This window comes from Macrosteles quadrilineatus, unplaced genomic scaffold (genome assembly GCF_028750875.1).
Source record: "Macrosteles quadrilineatus isolate MER2022 unplaced genomic scaffold, UCM_ALF_1.0 Scaffold_9__3_contigs__length_116548681, whole genome shotgun sequence".
NCBI classification, from domain to species: domain Eukaryota; kingdom Metazoa; phylum Arthropoda; class Insecta; order Hemiptera; family Cicadellidae; genus Macrosteles; species Macrosteles quadrilineatus.
This window is the reverse complement of record NW_026542602.1, coordinates 8,224,967-8,247,171: the sequence shown is the minus strand read 5'-3', so window position 1 is coordinate 8,247,171 and position 22,205 is coordinate 8,224,967. Positions and strand designations below refer to the sequence as shown.

Sequence of the window (22,205 nt, the reverse complement as noted above, 5' to 3'; positions counted from 1 at the left end):
GGATACTAAAAAGAGAAGAATAATTGCATTTAAAATCAGCATTGGATAAGTAAATTACTGTACTACTTTTAATATGATAGCCTAGTAGTACATCATAGAAGTTATTTCATTCAGCTTACACTACTTGAAGATTTTCTCAAATTTAAACATTATATCTATTTTAGGCTATGTGTTTATTATTGATTTGTATTAAAATATGCCTTATCCCCTATAAGGCTTTAAGTAGCTCAGAATAATTTTTATATTTTCCACAAAATAAAATATTTGCCAATTTAAACATTTCTAACGTGCTTTTAACATTGTTGGAAATAAAACAATTACAACAAACTTTGATGCAAATATTTTATTAACAATAGAATATTCCACAAACAATATTAAAAAGGGTAACAAATATTGGTTTGATTGCATTTATACAGTGCCCTATAAAACATTGAAAATAAATAGAAAACAGCATTTCTACATATTTACAGTACAGTACAAGGAACAATATATGTGAAATGTAATCTCACATGGTTCATGTACAGGATATAAAAATGAGTACTGTAGAGTGACAAAAATGTAATTTGTAAAATAGGAATAATTACAATACAAATGGTAAATTGGTTTTGTTAACATTCTTTTTTCTTCATACACAATATAAGTTTAGTACATTTTTACTAATTTTGTAAATGGAAGCATCCGATTCAAATGAATATCTAGCTATGACATATTTTAATTAGGCCTAAACCTTAATGAAAGTAGCTTTATTTTGTAGAATTGCTTCTTTATAAGAATATATTCCTTACAGTCTAACTTGCTTTTTGGTTATTTCATGGTTTATGGAGAAATGATTCTATGCCTCTGATAAATTCAGCTTGAACTTGTCAGATGTAGCCAGTATTCAAATCCAAGGCACAACAGAGATAATCATATCACCAAAGGTCGTCAGTTTATGTTCGAAAGGTTAGAATCGTTTCAATTCAATAAATCACATTAAAGATCATCATTTCTTTATCTTTATAAAAATTAGTTTTAATATTCCTAATCAAAGCATACCTTAACTAAGCCGTAGGCTAGGCTATAGGCCTACTAGAAAAATCGGAAAATAAAGTCATAAAAAATCATAATGAAATGAATTCACCAAAAGTTCAAATCGACATACCTAACTTAGGGTAATGTTAACCCTTTTTGGTCTAAAAATCAATTACCAATAGTAAATCTATTATTCTCCATGAAGAAACTTTAATTAGCCTAGGCCTATATGAATTAGTGAGTTAGGCCTAACTTATCAGTGAACGTAATGGTCAAAACTTGTATTTCGACTTTATACAAACATAACTTCAAAAATCGCAGAGTGGCAAGAATATGTCATGGCCAGATAATCAAATTAGCCTACACAGATAGAGCAAATTTGTAAATCTTTTAAAAATTCCTTCAGAAAAAAAAAATTTATAGAAATAAGTTAGCCATCATAAGTGTTTATTTAAAAAAAAAACCCAATGTGTTGTGACTAACATAACTAGTAGCCTACTTTGAATTCAACTAAAAATCAAACGTTATTGTTTTTTGACTGGCCTCAATACACAGGAGCTTAATATTATTGTATTACTGATTTTTTAAATCTAAATTACAAAACTTCAGTCCTAAGTATTTATTTACTAGGTCTACCCTACGTATGATTATTTACAGTTTTATGCTTATCACATCTTAAAAAATATCACATCCAAATTTACTTTCTAGATTAAAGGATGGAAATTTAAACAATATTCCAATCTTTTTTTAAAAAAGAGCAAACATGAAATGGAGTAGGACAAAGCATGGCTAACCATAACACTCATAATATTTAAAGAGGGCCATTTAAAAAAAGTAGCCTATTAACTTCCAAATTCAAATGTAAGTACTAATTTAATGTAGCCTAGACCCCCACACTGAATGTGGAAGACTGGTGCCTGTATAGTAGACTGGTGGTTGGTATATTAAGTTACTTGAGAAGGCTACGAGAAGCTTAAAATGTTTGACTGTTCGCTAAGCCATTCCTAACACAACGAAGTTAAAAGCAAACTTTCTATAAGTTAGGTAATAGCTTTGACTTCTTGAACATTCTACTTACTGGGGTTAGTGTTACATTAAAACGTTAAACAGGGGCATGGCATGAGTAAGTTCTCAATCAAGTTCACGGAAGGTTCAAGCGAGGCGACCAAATCATGCATATGGCTAATAATATTGCAATCAAGTAATTATCGATCTATTTTATGGTGTTTTTTTGTTAATTTTAAAATTGTAAGGTTAAAAATTTAAACAAAATTATGGATGTTGACTTATTCATCGTATAAGTTTAATATAACTTATTGCAGGTTCTCTGCAGAACTGGAGGCTTACGCACCATTTCTTTGAAACACTACACTACTATAGGCCTACTTGATAAAATGCATAATAATATTGTTGGTTGAAAGAAATGGAAATTTACCCATATCAGAATATAGAGGAGTACCTAGTTTGATGTTCCATAGGTACCGGTACGGTAACAAAAAACAATTGGCAGACTAAACAAAATAAAGACAGTCTAAACTAAAAAATCAATCATTCGGACCCAAGACTATTCAATTGGGGGAATAAATTACTGACCAACTACATTTTGTGTTCTTGACTAATGAAACTGTAATTTACTGCCCAGTGAAAAATCAAAATCATGACATCCGCTAATTTATTATTAAACACGGAGAAAAATACATAGGCTAGTAATAACTTATTTGCCACATTTTAATAAATTTAACAGTTTTATAAATATGAAATGTGAATGAGTTTACTGTTAATTTTGTTATGAGAGGTGATATCTTGTGTACACACTACACAGTGATGACTCAACCATTTTCACATCGAACTGTGTCGCAGTTGGAACTCCAAAACAGACAATTTCCCACACCACTGTAGCATATTAAAAACACTGCTGCTAAAAACACTAAACTGCAAATTGTGCAAGGTTTCCTTTCCAAGAAGAATCCTGTCAAATATAAAACCATAAACACAACATGGGTTTGAAGAAGTGCTGGGTTGACAGGCTTTGGTATGAGTAGCACTGGAATGAGCCATTGTAGACAATACATAATCACTGATTCTATCAAACTAACGTAAAAAAACTTAAGAACAAACCAATATAAGTAGTCATGGCAGCGATCTAGCAGAAATTTGACCTTGAGATGATCTAGGTGTACTCTCAGCTGATTAGTTGACCACAGCTGACCACGTGACGTCAGTAGGTGTTTGTATTAAATATTAAATAATGGATAAAAAGTGTTGGCCTGACCGGGTTTCGAACCCCGGTCTTTTTGTTGGTAGTTGTATGCGTTAGCTGGTTGAGCTACAGCAATGTTATGGGTATGGAGTTTTATATCGGTAAATGACACCTTGTATCTTATATATACAGGGTGTGTATTGGAGGTTTGATTTTAATATGGTTCACGGGTTCGAATCTAACCTATGTTAGAGGTTCACGGGTTCGAATCTAACTAATGGTAACTGAGGTTTACTGGTTCAATCCTAACCTATGTTAGAGGTTCACGGGTTCGAATCTAACCAACCACTAATGGTATTGTATTATAGTGAGAGGTTCATGGGTTCAACTCTTACCAATCACAAAACATGCTATTAGAGGTTTAATACCGGATGTAATCTAACCACAGCTGTTTATTTCAGCTGATCATGTGACTTAGTTTAGAGGTTTACGGGTTCAATCCTAACCTATCATTTAGAGGTCTATGGGTTCAAACCTAACACACAGCTGTTTATTTTAGCTGATCACGTGATTTGTTTTAGAGGTCTATGGGTTCAATCCTATCCTAGTAGGATTTGTAAAAAAACCATTTTATATAGTGTATAATGCTTAAGCGGAACTTTACTGTTGAGCATGTTATGTTGACATTATAATTTGTATATGTGTATCTCTGTAACTTACATATACAGGGTGTGTAAATATTGGTTGGAGGTTCACGGGTTCGAATCTAACCAATCACAAAACATGTTATTAGAGGTTCACGGGTTCAATGCCGGATGTAATCTAACCACAGCTGTTTATTTCACCTGATTACGTCATCTGGTTTAGAGGTTCACGGGTTTAATCCTATCTCAGTAGGTTTTATAAAAAACACTTTATATAGTATATAATGTTTAAGTGGAACCTTACCGTTGATCATAATTGGTAAATGTTGGATGTTATTTGATATATGTTGTAGTGTATAATAAACGTGAAACAAATGATAATTTATCCATCTGATATTAAAAACAGCTGAAAGAGGGCTTAAGTGGAATTTATCATTGAGTATAAAAATGGCCTTTGTAAAGGCCACCAAATATTATATGTTAAACTTATATCTAATCTATGTTAAATGAGTTCTTTGGGTTGGATTGTATTGTAGTGTGAGTCCTGGAGGTTCATGGGTTTGATTTTTACCAATCACCATTCATTTCTGGTTGGGGTGTTTTTTTTGTATAGTTAACTGTTTGTATATGAGTTCTGAAGGTTTGATCTCTTGTATATGTAACATAACCTCACTTTTTACCTAAACCACTCTGTTAATTCACCACTGGAGTGTCAGTGTTGATGGTATAATTATAATAATGATTAACTTGATATAAGATTCATCATAACAGATTACTCTGAGTTGAGGTATTAGTTTACAAATTCCCTACTAGATTGCAGTACTAGTGCTACCAACTACTGATTATATTGTATATGTAACATAACATAACCACACTTTTTATTTTTTAATTTATTACTAAGTGTTGACAGTATGTTACTCTGAGCTGATGGTATTAGTTTATAAATTTTCTACTAGGTTGCAGCACTAGTGCTACCAACTACTGATTATATTGTATATGTAACATAACCTCACTTTATGTATTGTATTGTATTATCAGCTTTCCCGCCAATTTTCCCGCTGGCTGTTTTAGCGCGGAACTTTAGCGTTGAGCATAAAACTTAATCTAAATGTGTAGTTGGTTTATGGGTTTGACTTTAACTAACCACAAATGGTACTGTATTATAGCGGGAGGTTTATGGGTTTAATACTTTGTAAAAAAACATTTTATTTTATATATGCTATAGTGTATAATAATAAATGTGAAACAAATAGACGTTAAAAGTGGGCTTAAGCAGAACTTTACTATTGAGTATAAAACTTAATCTAAATGTGTAGTAGGTTTTTAAGGGTTTGATCCATACTAAATGTTATAAGGTGTGTATATTATGTTGTAGTGTATAATGTTTAAGCGGAACTTTACTGTTGAGCATAAATGGTAAATACTGTTAAATGCTGAATGTTATGTGTTTTGAGGTGTGAAAAAAAATGTGTTCTTGGTATAGTGGGAGTTTTAGAGGTTTATGAGTTTAATCCTAATCAAATGTGTTATTTTTGATATTGTATTGTAGTGGGAGGTTTATGGGTTTGATCTCTAGCTGATTATGTGATTTTGTATATGTAACATAACCTCGAGCCAAATAAATCTATCACTAAGTGTTAATGGTGTTTTATTTTAAGTTGTTATAGTTTACAAATTCTCTATTAGGTAGCAGTGTCTTATTTGACTATATGATCTTTTGTAAATGTAATATAACCTCACTTTTTACCTAAAAAGGTTTATTAATTTATCACTGGAGCGCTAGTATTGATGGTATGGTAATAAGATTATAGTAATGATTAATTTGATATAGGATTCACTATAATGGATTACACCAATGTATTATTTGTACCACTTAAATCTCTTTAGTTTACAAATTTTCCACTAGGTTGTAGCACTAGATCTCTTTAGTTGTCATAGTTTACAAACTCTCTATTAGGTTGCAGCACTAGCATCTAGAAAGCTACTGTTACCCTAGAGGTTCATGGTTTGATTCCTAGTTGACCATGTGATCTCTTGTATATGTAACATAACCTTACTTTTTACCTAAACACGTTTGTTTATCTATATTTGTGACACTAGGGCGCTAGTGTTGATGAAACCTATTTTGAGCTATTTCTATTTAATTTAATGATGTATTCAATAATAAGAAACAAACCATCTACAGAATGCCTGGTAAGAATGATTTTATAGTAATGATAACCTTACTTAAATGATTTAATTAACAGTATTTTCCCCTCTAAATGATATATTCTTATTTTATGTACTGCATACATATCTGTAACATAACCTCACTTTTACCCAAACAAGTCTGTTAATTTATATTTGTGATACTGGAGCGCTAGTGTTGATGGTATTTGTCTAGGGCTGTCTCTACTTGATTTAAAATGACTGAATAATAAGAAACAAGTTTATAGTAATGAGTGTATAAAACATACCTGTTTTTTTTTGTAATTTATCTGTTAACTTGAGACTAATGAAGATTTACTATAGTGGATTATACCATACTTTCACTATTACTTATATCCTATTAATTATATCTACCATCATATTTGTAGAGTGTTGTATAGCTGATGTGTGAGTGACGTCATCTTTCTGGCATAATTTTTTGTTGACAACTACTTTTTTATAGATTAAAAACATATTTATGTACACTACCTCAACTTAGAGGTACTGGGTTCAAAACCCTACTAGTTATTGATTGTTTTTATATCTGGTTGGGGTAATAATTGAATAATGACTGCCAAATTAATCAGTTGTGATGTAATCTCATTTTCCCGCTAAAGTATTAACCTTACTGTAACCTAATGTATGTAGTTTAAAACAAAATGTATTAAACATAACTTAATTTTTAGTGATTGTAATGCTATGTATTAGAACAAGTTTATTGTAAAACATGAACATTGGAATACTAGTGTCTATGATATTTTATTTCTATGGTTTGTAGCCTTTTTATTGTGATTGGATGAATAACTGAAATGAAAATAAACATAACATGACCTCTATAAAACATTTGAAAGATGAATAACTTACTAAGTTTATTTTATACCTTACTTAACTAGTTTAATCAATGGTAATTTTAAAGACTTACCTCTTGACTTTGGAATACTATTTACTTGAAACTAACTAATTGATACTTGGAATTTACTTAATGTTTTACTACAATAAATTACACTAATATAAAAAACACTATAAAATATCTTTACTTAATGTTATAGAAACACAAAACTATCACTCTAATATACTGTATAGAGGCAACTGAGACTTTTTAGGCTCTTATCAGAGTGTGGTTTCCTCTCTGACGTAACAGGAAATAATATTTTGTTGAATTATTTAACTTACAGTTATTTTTCAAAGGATTAATAAACACATTTATGCACTACCTCACTTTGTACTCTGTATATATTGCTAACCCACCTATTATCTTGTATATCTAGACTGTTTATTTATTCCGTTAGCTTGTTGAGATATCTGTTGCATATGTTAAAACCTGTTATAATCAACGCTTTTGCAGGTGAATTATCTACCAACCATATTTAACTAGGAATAATCCTGTTTTTTTACTTTGTCTATGATGATGGGTAACCTGTAAATTAGCCTTTACTGTAGATATCTAACCAGGACTTATTTTTTTCTTTAAAATCTAAAGGCTTTATGCCTCTGAAATTACAGCCAATGTAAACACACAGACAGTTGATGTGTTTGTGAGCTATTTTTGGGGACATTATTTAAAGTCAATAGTATGTTTACAGTACAGTATATGTTTCTATAGTCAGAGGTGTATTTTAATGATCAAGAAATAGGAAAAGTAATCACTGACAACCCCTAGTTGGTAAAGCCTAATAAACTTATGGCATATATGTGATAGACAATATAGCTAAAGCATGTATTAAAAAGGTTCAGGGCAAACTCAAATAAATAACGGTGTAATAAAACAATCGTTAAATTACCTATTCCTGCTAGTTGACTACCCCTTTATAGGAGAGTGATGAATTATATCAATAGTCCTTGAACTTATGGGTGTGTCTTGATAGATATGTATACAAATGTGTTAGAATTGACGAAAATAACTGTGTGGTAGGTCTATTTATGGGATATGTAGATGTGTGTTGGTTGTATGTAGTGTATAATAGAGGTTGGAATGTTTTGATAGAGCTTTAAACCCAACTTATTGTAATATGATAACCACTATAATGTTATTACAAACTTAATAGCTGTTTTGTTTGCAATTATTTCTGTGGTGTATATCACATCCCCTATGATTATAATGGAGAGCATAGTACCTGTTTATGTTGTCACATCTCGTCTCTTTGTGTAGAAGAGAAAATGGTGGTATATTTTGCTGTTATTGTAGCTGCCTTCTAAAAATTATTGTATATGAGAGACAAACTTGTAAATCAATTTAGTGCAGGGGAGCAAAAATTATATTCCTAACTAAACGTAAATCGGCTTATTTGTGTGGAGAAGTGCCTAGAGAAAAATGGTTTGTATTATAGTGGACAATTGAAATAGTTATTATAGAGGATTAATCCTAATAATTCTGCTTCTTGATGGGGTGATATATTTGAAAACGTATGAGAAGGGGAGTTCAAACTCCTACTTAAATCTATTCCCTATAAGAGCCTTAGTTATGGAGGATGATTATAGCACTAATTTGTAAATAATAAAAGTTTGCTATAAAGGTTTTACACTTGAGGTGTTGTATATTTACAAGGCCCTAAAACAGGAAACTAGTGTTGTATTGAGTGAGAAATTAAATTCTAGTTCACATTTAATACTTAATAAACATACTAGGTTATAAAAGTAACTTTATTACTGTTACCCTTGATGTTATTCTGTGATGGTAGTATTAAACAATATAGATGTCTATGAGAACACCCTATCAGAGATTTATGAGTGTAATCTTTAGGTATAAAGCCCTATGATTGACTCTCAAGTGACTAACTTTTGTTAAAAAACTGATATTCCTGACAAAGGTATATCTTGATGTAACAGGTGTTGAAACCTTGGTTGTAGTAAATAACAATTAGATTGGCCTAGGGAAAGGTAAATTTACCCACTATCAAGGTGCAAGCCACAACAGTGAGTAAAATATTGACATTTGTTGAAAGGCATACAAATTTTAGTTCTGATAAAAATACTAATTATGCTCTACTCTCATACTGCAAAATCTATGTCATTGATACAGTAGAACCTTTGTAACTCTATAATTTGAACATGCACTAGTCTGTACGACCACTTGTTATACCTAATACAGTAGTTCTTTTCATACTGTATGTATTGATATATGTACCAATTGTCAATTAACCTAAACAAACAGGCAAATATTTAAAAATACAAAATATTAGAGTGTGATTTCTACCATATACTACAATTTAAATCAACCCATAAACATACTACACAGAGAGCTAAAGCACTTGTTTGAAGGTGAGAAATTTTACTGTAAAGGATTGTAGACATAGATAGTTTGAGAATTATATGTGTTTGGAGGTTATTTTGATAGTGGTTAACCTTATTTCCTGTATATATTTGCTACTGTTGTATAGTCTTTAAACTACATCACTTTCTTATTGTGTAATCGAACATGTTTTCTATACGTTAAGTCAAATTGATATATGCTTTGATAGTTGATTTATAAACCTACATTTAAATTACTGATCACCAATAACATATTATTGTAGTAGATTAACATGAAATAGGTATATTTGAAGCCCTATGTAAAGTTCCTTTTACTGTTATCGAGGTTTTAATGTACTTTGAATAAACAAAAAAGCCTCTTTTACAACACAAAAACTACTGATATTTAATGTATACTCTAAAGATGTAAAAAGAACTGCTAATTAAATGATAACTTTCAACTATTATCTGATGTGAATAAAAAATTGTGTATTTACCTCTATTGTTAGCCATATGGTATCTAGTCATGCTAAATCTTATCTTTTTATAAAGGTACCTATTACTATTGAGGACTATAGCTATACTCCTTCAAATTGAAATGTATACTATATGTCAGATGTACTTTCCAGTTTAGTGTTTCTGGTTTGTACTTATGTTTGTTATGACTAATAGTTTAATTACTGTGTAGGCTTACTTTGTTACACATTTACAGACATATGATCTTTTTTATACTCTTAATTCCAAAAACAAAAGTGTAAATGTTTACCAATACTTGAGCGTAGTTATGATAGTATAACGACTATTATTGTTTTAATTTATACTGCAGCTAAGACTCATCCTACACTCATCTCCAAAGGCTTAAAATACCTATGTTTGTATGGTCGCTATCTCAACATAATGTCACTAGAAAAGTAACTATGAATTACTACACTTTACAGCAATTCTAGTTTAACCTCTAGAAGTGGAGGAGAGTACCATAATTGAGACCGTCAAAGGTATCATATGTATGTTGGTTTTATAAATTTATTTATGAATGAACTGGGATATGTTGGAGCATTACGCTATATTATACTTATAACATCTGGCTGGTATGTTTGCTGAGGTGACAAGAGTGTTGTGCTAACTTATGAGGCTTTGAAATTGTTTTGTGTTGGTTTTATTCCTGTATGTTTGTATATCAAGCTTATTAATGTAGAGCTTACCCGATGGTGTTCACCTTATCTGGTTGGGGTGGAAGGTGATGGTATTAGTGAATTAAACAAAAACTATGTATATTGTGGTGATGTGCTGTTTTATCCTCTTTGGATTGTGTCTCAATGTAAAAAAACAACCTGATGCCTGTATTTTCGTAATGTGATAAGCTCAAAAGGTTGTTTGTATACAAGAGCTAACACCTGGGGATGATATGTAAAATTATCAGTATTTGATGGATGTATATTTACTGTTTGTAGTTTTTTTGAACAAGTTACTACAAAAACGGTAAGAAAACTGCTGGTTTTGCAATATATCAATCACGATATATATATTTCGTTGTCATACTGCAGCAAAAACAGTCAATTTGAACGGTTATTTGTGTTTTTTAGGTTATTGAAATGTTGTCTAAACATACATTTAATCATCTGTTTGTATGGGAACAGTCTAACACTAGGCCTTATTACTATGTAAAGTTATTCTTTTGTAGGATAGCGAAATTAACCAACAACCCAACGACAAGGGGTACTTAGGTCCAGAAATTAACCCTCACTAGAAAATAAACCAAGGATTATAACAACCACCTACCTATGTTTGTTAAAAGCTACCTGTTTAATTTACATCGCGTTGCAGCCATAACTAATTTGCTGCACGAGTATTAAGTTAAATATGGCTTAATAATCAAGAATACCCATTTTTTCCTACATACTCTTTTGTATGGTCCGGAGACTATCCTAGTTGGTAAATGTATTTGTTTTAATGTGTTGGAGCATGGTGTTAATAGTCAAAAGCAGATTTAAAATAGTAATTGGCGGGGATTGACCCCAGGGCTGGAGTTACATGGTTTTCATATAAGGAATTACAGGCGACAGTGCTGCCTCTGGTGACAAAGCATCGAACTACAACCGGAGACGCTGAAACAGTGACTCTAGTGGTGAAACTTGGAACTATGATGACAACATCCAATGGTGGAAAACCCAGACAGTGGTAGCAGACGACGTTATAGCTATTGACACCGGTGGCAGGTATTATAGCTTTAATGGTACCTGTAGTGTAACATATTTACAAGGCTGAGGTGAGTCTTTTTACATGTGTATGACTAGTTTAGAAGACGATCGTATGAATGACAGCTGCGAGGAACGTGTCTACCGGTAGATATAGTAGATTATTACTACACACAACTATGGAAATATCATTAAGATATGAGAGAATAGTCCGAGATCTCAGTAATTCATGCCAAGCTACTGCAGGCGATGGTGGCGCCTCAGGTGGAAAAACATCAAACTACAACGCAACTCAAACTAGCGACTCTAGTGGTAAAACATGGAACTATGTTGACAACACTAGCTGATAACAAACTAAAATAATAAAATCAAACAATGGTGGTGTAGTTAGGGCCGGCACTTGAGGTCTAACATGGGCTCTTATGGGGAATAGATTTAATGCCTTATTTGTTTTTAGTTAAATGATAGCTAAAAAGTTATACATATTACAATGATCAATTCCATAAAAGCCCATGTTAGACCTCAAGTGCCGGCCCTAACTACACCACCATTGTTTGATTTTATTATTTTAGTTTGTTATCAGCTAGTGTTGTCAACATAGTTCCATGTTTTACCACTAGAGTCGCTAGTTTGAGTTGCGTTGTAGTTTGATGTTTTTCCACCTGAGGCGCCACCATCGCCTGCAGTAGCTTGGCATGAATTACTGAGATCTCGGACTATTCTCTCATATCTTAATGATATTTCCATAGTTGTGTGTAGTAATAATCTACTATATCTACCGGTAGACACGTTCCTCGCAGCTGTCATTCATACGATCGTCTTCTAAACTAGTCATACACATGTAAAAAGACTCACCTCAGCCTTGTAAATATGTTACACTACAGGTACCATTAAAGCTATAATACCTGCCACCGGTGTCAATAGCTATAACGTCGTCTGCTACCACTGTCTGGGTTTTCCACCATTGGATGTTGTCATCATAGTTCCAAGTTTCACCACTAGAGTCACTGTTTCAGCGTCTCCGGTTGTAGTTCGATGCTTTGTCACCAGAGGCAGCACTGTCGCCTGTAATTCCTTATATGAAAACCATGTAACTCCAGCCCTGGGGTCAATCCCCGCCAATTACTATTTTAAATCTGCTTTTGACTATTAACACCATGCTCCAACACATTAAAACAAATACATTTACCAACTAGGATAGTCTCCGGACCATACAAAAGAGTATGTAGGAAAAAATGGGTATTCTTGATTATTAAGCCATATTTAACTTAATACTCGTGCAGCAAATTAGTTATGGCTGCAACGCGATGTAAATTAAACAGGTAGCTTTTAACAAACATAGGTAGGTGGTTGTTATAATCCTTGGTTTATTTTCTAGTGAGGGTTAATTTCTGGACCTAAGTACCCCTTGTCGTTGGGTTGTTGGTTAATTTCGCTATCCTACAAAAGAATAACTTTACATAGTAATAAGGCCTAGTGTTAGACTGTTCCCATACAAACAGATGATTAAATGTATGTTTAGACAACATTTCAATAACCTAAAAAACACAAATAACCGTTCAAATTGACTGTTTTTGCTGCAGTATGACAACGAAATATATATATCGTGATTGATATATTGCAAAACCAGCAGTTTTCTTACCGTTTTTGTAGTAACTTGTTCAAAAAAACTACAAACAGTAAATATACATCCATCAAATACTGATAATTTTACATATCATCCCCAGGTGTTAGCTCTTGTATACAAACAACCTTTTGAGCTTATCACATTACGAAAATACAGGCATCAGGTTGTTTTTTTACATTGAGACACAATCCAAAGAGGATAAAACAGCACATCACCACAATATACATAGTTTTTGTTTAATTCACTAATACCATCACCTTCCACCCCAACCAGATAAGGTGAACACCATCGGGTAAGCTCTACATTAATAAGCTTGATATACAAACATACAGGAATAAAACCAACACAAAACAATTTCAAAGCCTCATAAGTTAGCACAACACTCTTGTCACCTCAGCAAACATACCAGCCAGATGTTATAAGTATAATATAGCGTAATGCTCCAACATATCCCAGTTCATTCATAAATAAATTTATAAAACCAACATACATATGATACCTTTGACGGTCTCAATTATGGTACTCTCCTCCACTTCTAGAGGTTAAACTAGAATTGCTGTAAAGTGTAGTAATTCATAGTTACTTTTCTAGTGACATTATGTTGAGATAGCGACCATACAAACATAGGTATTTTAAGCCTTTGGAGATGAGTGTAGGATGAGTCTTAGCTGCAGTATAAATTAAAACAATAATAGTCGTTATACTATCATAACTACGCTCAAGTATTGGTAAACATTTACACTTTTGTTTTTGGAATTAAGAGTATAAAAAAGATCATATGTCTGTAAATGTGTAACAAAGTAAGCCTACACAGTAATTAAACTATTAGTCATAACAAACATAAGTACAAACCAGAAACACTAAACTGGAAAGTACATCTGACATATAGTATACATTTCAATTTGAAGGAGTATAGCTATAGTCCTCAATAGTAATAGGTACCTTTATAAAAAGATAAGATTTAGCATGACTAGATACCATATGGCTAACAATAGAGGTAAATACACAATTTTTTATTCACATCAGATAATAGTTGAAAGTTATCATTTAATTAGCAGTTCTTTTTACATCTTTAGAGTATACATTAAATATCAGTAGTTTTTGTGTTGTAAAAGAGGCTTTTTTGTTTATTCAAAGTACATTAAAACCTCGATAACAGTAAAAGGAACTTTACATAGGGCTTCAAATATACCTATTTCATGTTAATCTACTACAATAATATGTTATTGGTGATCAGTAATTTAAATGTAGGTTTATAAATCAACTATCAAAGCATATATCAATTTGACTTAACGTATAGAAAACATGTTCGATTACACAATAAGAAAGTGATGTAGTTTAAAGACTATACAACAGTAGCAAATATATACAGGAAATAAGGTTAACCACTATCAAAATAACCTCCAAACACATATAATTCTCAAACTATCTATGTCTACAATCCTTTACAGTAAAATTTCTCACCTTCAAACAAGTGCTTTAGCTCTCTGTGTAGTATGTTTATGGGTTGATTTAAATTGTAGTATATGGTAGAAATCACACTCTAATATTTTGTATTTTTAAATATTTGCCTGTTTGTTTAGGTTAATTGACAATTGGTACATATATCAATACATACAGTATGAAAAGAACTACTGTATTAGGTATAACAAGTGGTCGTACAGACTAGTGCATGTTCAAATTATAGAGTTACAAAGGTTCTACTGTATCAATGACATAGATTTTGCAGTATGAGAGTAGAGCATAATTAGTATTTTTATCAGAACTAAAATTTGTATGCCTTTCAACAAATGTCAATATTTTACTCACTGTTGTGGCTTGCACCTTGATAGTGGGTAAATTTACCTTTCCCTAGGCCAATCTAATTGTTATTTACTACAACCAAGGTTTCAACACCTGTTACATCAAGATATACCTTTGTCAGGAATATCAGTTTTTTAACAAAAGTTAGTCACTTGAGAGTCAATCATAGGGCTTTATACCTAAAGATTACACTCATAAATCTCTGATAGGGTGTTCTCATAGACATCTATATTGTTTAATACTACCATCACAGAATAACATCAAGGGTAACAGTAATAAAGTTACTTTTATAACCTAGTATGTTTATTAAGTATTAAATGTGAACTAGAATTTAATTTCTCACTCAATACAACACTAGTTTCCTGTTTTAGGGCCTTGTAAATATACAACACCTCAAGTGTAAAACCTTTATAGCAAACTTTTATTATTTACAAATTAGTGCTATAATCATCCTCCATAACTAAGGCTCTTATAGGGAATAGATTTAAGTAGGAGTTTGAACTCCCCTTCTCATACGTTTTCAAATATATCACCCCATCAAGAAGCAGAATTATTAGGATTAATCCTCTATAATAACTATTTCAATTGTCCACTATAATACAAACCATTTTTCTCTAGGCACTTCTCCACACAAATAAGCCGATTTACGTTTAGTTAGGAATATAATTTTTGCTCCCCTGCACTAAATTGATTTACAAGTTTGTCTCTCATATACAATAATTTTTAGAAGGCAGCTACAATAACAGCAAAATATACCACCATTTTCTCTTCTACACAAAGAGACGAGATGTGACAACATAAACAGGTACTATGCTCTCCATTATAATCATAGGGGATGTGATATACACCACAGAAATAATTGCAAACAAAACAGCTATTAAGTTTGTAATAACATTATAGTGGTTATCATATTACAATAAGTTGGGTTTAAAGCTCTATCAAAACATTCCAACCTCTATTATACACTACATACAACCAACACACATCTACATATCCCATAAATAGACCTACCACACAGTTATTTTCGTCAATTCTAACACATTTGTATACATATCTATCAAGACACACCCATAAGTTCAAGGACTATTGATATAATTCATCACTCTCCTATAAAGGGGTAGTCAACTAGCAGGAATAGGTAATTTAACGATTGTTTTATTACACCGTTATTTATTTGAGTTTGCCCTGAACCTTTTTAATACATGCTTTAGCTATATTGTCTATCACATATATGCCATAAGTTTATTAGGCTTTACCAACTAGGGGTTGTCAGTGATTACTTTTCCTATTTCTTGATCATTAAAATACACCTCTGACTATAGAAACATATACTGTACTGTAAACATACTATTGACTTTAAATAATGTCCCCAAAAATAGCTCACAAACACATCAACTGTCTGTGTGTTTACATTGGCTGTAATTTCAGAGGCATAAAGCCTTTAGATTTTAAAGAAAAAAATAAGTCCTGGTTAGATATCTACAGTAAAGGCTAATTTACAGGTTACCCATCATCATAGACAAAGTAAAAAAACAGGATTATTCCTAGTTAAATATGGTTGGTAGATAATTCACCTGCAAAAGCGTTGATTATAACAGGTTTTAACATATGCAACAGATATCTCAACAAGCTAACGGAATAAATAAACAGTCTAGATATACAAGATAATAGGTGGGTTAGCAATATATACAGAGTACAAAGTGAGGTAGTGCATAAATGTGTTTATTAATCCTTTGAAAAATAACTGTAAGTTAAATAATTCAACAAAATATTATTTCCTGTTACGTCAGAGAGGAAACCACACTCTGATAAGAGCCTAAAAAGTCTCAGTTGCCTCTATACAGTATATTAGAGTGATAGTTTTGTGTTTCTATAACATTAAGTAAAGATATTTTATAGTGTTTTTTATATTAGTGTAATTTATTGTAGTAAAACATTAAGTAAATTCCAAGTATCAATTAGTTAGTTTCAAGTAAATAGTATTCCAAAGTCAAGAGGTAAGTCTTTAAAATTACCATTGATTAAACTAGTTAAGTAAGGTATAAAATAAACTTAGTAAGTTATTCATCTTTCAAATGTTTTATAGAGGTCATGTTATGTTTATTTTCATTTCAGTTATTCATCCAATCACAATAAAAAGGCTACAAACCATAGAAATAAAATATCATAGACACTAGTATTCCAATGTTCATGTTTTACAATAAACTTGTTCTAATACATAGCATTACAATCACTAAAAATTAAGTTATGTTTAATACATTTTGTTTTAAACTACATACATTAGGTTACAGTAAGGTTAATACTTTAGCGGGAAAATGAGATTACATCACAACTGATTAATTTGGCAGTCATTATTCAATTATTACCCCAACCAGATATAAAAACAATCAATAACTAGTAGGGTTTTGAACCCAGTACCTCTAAGTTGAGGTAGTGTACATAAATATGTTTTTAATCTATAAAAAAGTAGTTGTCAACAAAAAATTATGCCAGAAAGATGACGTCACTCACACATCAGCTATACAACACTCTACAAATATGATGGTAGATATAATTAATAGGATATAAGTAATAGTGAAAGTATGGTATAATCCACTATAGTAAATCTTCATTAGTCTCAAGTTAACAGATAAATTACAAAAAAAAACAGGTATGTTTTATACACTCATTACTATAAACTTGTTTCTTATTATTCAGTCATTTTAAATCAAGTAGAGACAGCCCTAGACAAATACCATCAACACTAGCGCTCCAGTATCACAAATATAAATTAACAGACTTGTTTGGGTAAAAGTGAGGTTATGTTACAGATATGTATGCAGTACATAAAATAAGAATATATCATTTAGAGGGGAAAATACTGTTAATTAAATCATTTAAGTAAGGTTATCATTACTATAAAATCATTCTTACCAGGCATTCTGTAGATGGTTTGTTTCTTATTATTGAATACATCATTAAATTAAATAGAAATAGCTCAAAATAGGTTTCATCAACACTAGCGCCCTAGTGTCACAAATATAGATAAACAAACGTGTTTAGGTAAAAAGTAAGGTTATGTTACATATACAAGAGATCACATGGTCAACTAGGAATCAAACCATGAACCTCTAGGGTAACAGTAGCTTTCTAGATGCTAGTGCTGCAACCTAATAGAGAGTTTGTAAACTATGACAACTAAAGAGATCTAGTGCTACAACCTAGTGGAAAATTTGTAAACTAAAGAGATTTAAGTGGTACAAATAATACATTGGTGTAATCCATTATAGTGAATCCTATATCAAATTAATCATTACTATAATCTTATTACCATACCATCAATACTAGCGCTCCAGTGATAAATTAATAAACCTTTTTAGGTAAAAAGTGAGGTTATATTACATTTACAAAAGATCATATAGTCAAATAAGACACTGCTACCTAATAGAGAATTTGTAAACTATAACAACTTAAAATAAAACACCATTAACACTTAGTGATAGATTTATTTGGCTCGAGGTTATGTTACATATACAAAATCACATAATCAGCTAGAGATCAAACCCATAAACCTCCCACTACAATACAATATCAAAAATAACACATTTGATTAGGATTAAACTCATAAACCTCTAAAACTCCCACTATACCAAGAACACATTTTTTTTCACACCTCAAAACACATAACATTCAGCATTTAACAGTATTTACCATTTATGCTCAACAGTAAAGTTCCGCTTAAACATTATACACTACAACATAATATACACACCTTATAACATTTAGTATGGATCAAACCCTTAAAAACCTACTACACATTTAGATTAAGTTTTATACTCAATAGTAAAGTTCTGCTTAAGCCCACTTTTAACGTCTATTTGTTTCACATTTATTATTATACACTATAGCATATATAAAATAAAATGTTTTTTTACAAAGTATTAAACCCATAAACCTCCCGCTATAATACAGTACCATTTGTGGTTAGTTAAAGTCAAACCCATAAACCAACTACACATTTAGATTAAGTTTTATGCTCAACGCTAAAGTTCCGCGCTAAAACAGCCAGCGGGAAAATTGGCGGGAAAGCTGATAATACAATACAATACATAAAGTGAGGTTATGTTACATATACAATATAATCAGTAGTTGGTAGCACTAGTGCTGCAACCTAGTAGAAAATTTATAAACTAATACCATCAGCTCAGAGTAACATACTGTCAACACTTAGTAATAAATTAAAAAATAAAAAGTGTGGTTATGTTATGTTACATATACAATATAATCAGTAGTTGGTAGCACTAGTACTGCAATCTAGTAGGGAATTTGTAAACTAATACCTCAACTCAGAGTAATCTGTTATGATGAATCTTATATCAAGTTAATCATTATTATAATTATACCATCAACACTGACACTCCAGTGGTGAATTAACAGAGTGGTTTAGGTAAAAAGTGAGGTTATGTTACATATACAAGAGATCAAACCTTCAGAACTCATATACAAACAGTTAACTATACAAAAAAAACACCCCAACCAGAAATGAATGGTGATTGGTAAAAATCAAACCCATGAACCTCCAGGACTCACACTACAATACAATCCAACCCAAAGAACTCATTTAACATAGATTAGATATAAGTTTAACATATAATATTTGGTGGCCTTTACAAAGGCCATTTTTATACTCAATGATAAATTCCACTTAAGCCCTCTTTCAGCTGTTTTTAATATCAGATGGATAAATTATCATTTGTTTCACGTTTATTATACACTACAACATATATCAAATAACATCCAACATTTACCAATTATGATCAACGGTAAGGTTCCACTTAAACATTATATACTATATAAAGTGTTTTTTATAAAACCTACTGAGATAGGATTAAACCCGTGAACCTCTAAACCAGATGACGTAATCAGGTGAAATAAACAGCTGTGGTTAGATTACATCCGGCATTGAACCCGTGAACCTCTAATAACATGTTTTGTGATTGGTTAGATTCGAACCCGTGAACCTCCAACCAATATTTACACACCCTGTATATGTAAGTTACAGAGATACACATATACAAATTATAATGTCAACATAACATGCTCAACAGTAAAGTTCCGCTTAAGCATTATACACTATATAAAATGGTTTTTTTACAAATCCTACTAGGATAGGATTGAACCCATAGACCTCTAAAACAAATCACGTGATCAGCTAAAATAAACAGCTGTGTGTTAGGTTTGAACCCATAGACCTCTAAATGATAGGTTAGGATTGAACCCGTAAACCTCTAAACTAAGTCACATGATCAGCTGAAATAAACAGCTGTGGTTAGATTACATCCGGTATTAAACCTCTAATAGCATGTTTTGTGATTGGTAAGAGTTGAACCCATGAACCTCTCACTATAATACAATACCATTAGTGGTTGGTTAGATTCGAACCCGTGAACCTCTAACATAGGTTAGGATTGAACCAGTAAACCTCAGTTACCATTAGTTAGATTCGAACCCGTGAACCTCTAACATAGGTTAGATTCGAACCCGTGAACCATATTAAAATCAAACCTCCAATACACACCCTGTATATATAAGATACAAGGTGTCATTTACCGATATAAAACTCCATACCCATAACATTGCTGTAGCTCAACCAGCTAACGCATACAACTACCAACAAAAAGACCGGGGTTCGAAACCCGGTCAGGCCAACACTTTTTATCCATTATTTAATATTTAATACAAACACCTACTGACGTCACGTGGTCAGCTGTGGTCAACTAATCAGCTGAGAGTACACCTAGATCATCTCAAGGTCAAATTTCTGCTAGATCGCTGCCATGACTACTAATATATCTTGGTCAAATCATAATATCCACTTATGTTTACACAGAACTAATCAAATAACCTCAATCCATTTGATCGTTATTCGACTCAAATTGTCGTCAGCAATCTTCTTCTAAAAACAGTGGGAGTGGGAGTGGGAGTGGAGTGAAGAAGAAAGGAGATGGCGGATGGCATCGGCATCACTGTTCTTTTTTCTCAGCTGGTTTATAAACTAAAACTAATGCCAACAATAGAAATGCAATTTCTCAAAGAAATGTAAGCGTATACATTCAATAGTACGTATTAGTTTTATTTTACTGTAGAATCCGAAAGGACTGTTGTAAAATTATATGGGCTCTATTTTTCAATATATCTGTTGAGTATGAAAATAAAACACTATGTTAATGTTAAAGTTAATTTCTAACGGTCATGGCAGTTTTGAGTTGCACAACAATAAGGAGAAGGACAAGGAGTGAATAGATGAAATAAAATTTTTTTTCACCAAGCATATTCAATAGACATCACCACTGATAATCATACTAATATTATCTGATCTTATTATAAATGTGAAAGTTTGTGTGTTTTTTTTTTCTTTGTTTGGTGTTCAATCACGCATTAACTGCTATGGTCGTATTGGTTTGATATTTGGTATGATGATAGCTCACATTCCCGATTTACATATAAGCAAATTCTTCTCCCAAAAATCCTTTCGGGCTCTGCCCCAGTGGCTCAAAAGTTTCCCATGATTACCTTATGAGTATTTACGTAAGGGAATTAAAGACTTTTTCCTACAGTCAACCGACAAAGTTGGTTTCATGTACTGTTTATAGTACAGAAAGCTGCTAATATTGCTGCATAATATTTATACTTTGTCGTACGGTTTATACTTTGGCGCACATCAGGATTCCAACGAAACAACACAAAACAGCGTGGTTCTATCATGCACGTAATCCGTGTACGCTTGGAAATAGGTTGGCAACACTTAAAGATAAATAATACTATGAGCAGCTGATCGACTATTATAACTACGATTTAACCTGTCATTTCGTGTTTACAGTTTCGGTATTTCTGAACTTTCTGGACTTTTCTTTTAAATGTTTTTAAAACATTCCTACGATCTTAATAAACAAGAAATACCCTTAAAGGATTTTTTTAGGCGCGGAAACCACTTCGAATCACAAAAACATACGGAACTATTTCTCAAGTCTACATCCCTTATTTTTTGAATTCCAGGCCAAACAACAAAATATAAATATAACCTAAACCCTGTTTTATGTCAGAGTATACATATACAGGGTGATTGATATAAGTGTGCCAGCCGTTTTATTCGAAAACTATATTAAGAGATATCAAAAAAAGTTAAATGGTAAGTGCCTTGGATTTTTCATTTAAAAAATTATAGTCAAGTCGAAAAAAATTATTTTAGCCGCCATTTTTCCAATATGGCCGCCAACTTTGATTTTTCTTATGGAACACCCTGTATTTTATGATGTATTCTAGTAGAAAAA

The 22,205-nt window shown here is 31.9% G+C and overlaps 1 protein-coding gene across 1 annotated transcript; it reads right to left on the bottom strand.

Moving 5' to 3' along the window:
* Nucleotides 1-328: 328 nt before the first annotated feature.
* Nucleotides 329-3,149, bottom strand: LOC129003898 (bladder cancer-associated protein-like). Its single transcript, XM_054432235.1, has one exon. It carries the CDS (start codon nucleotides 3,081-3,083, stop codon nucleotides 2,841-2,843), a length of 243 nt encoding a protein of 80 aa, XP_054288210.1. The 5' UTR covers nucleotides 3,084-3,149; the 3' UTR covers nucleotides 329-2,840.
* Nucleotides 3,150-22,205: the final 19,056 nt, after the last annotated feature.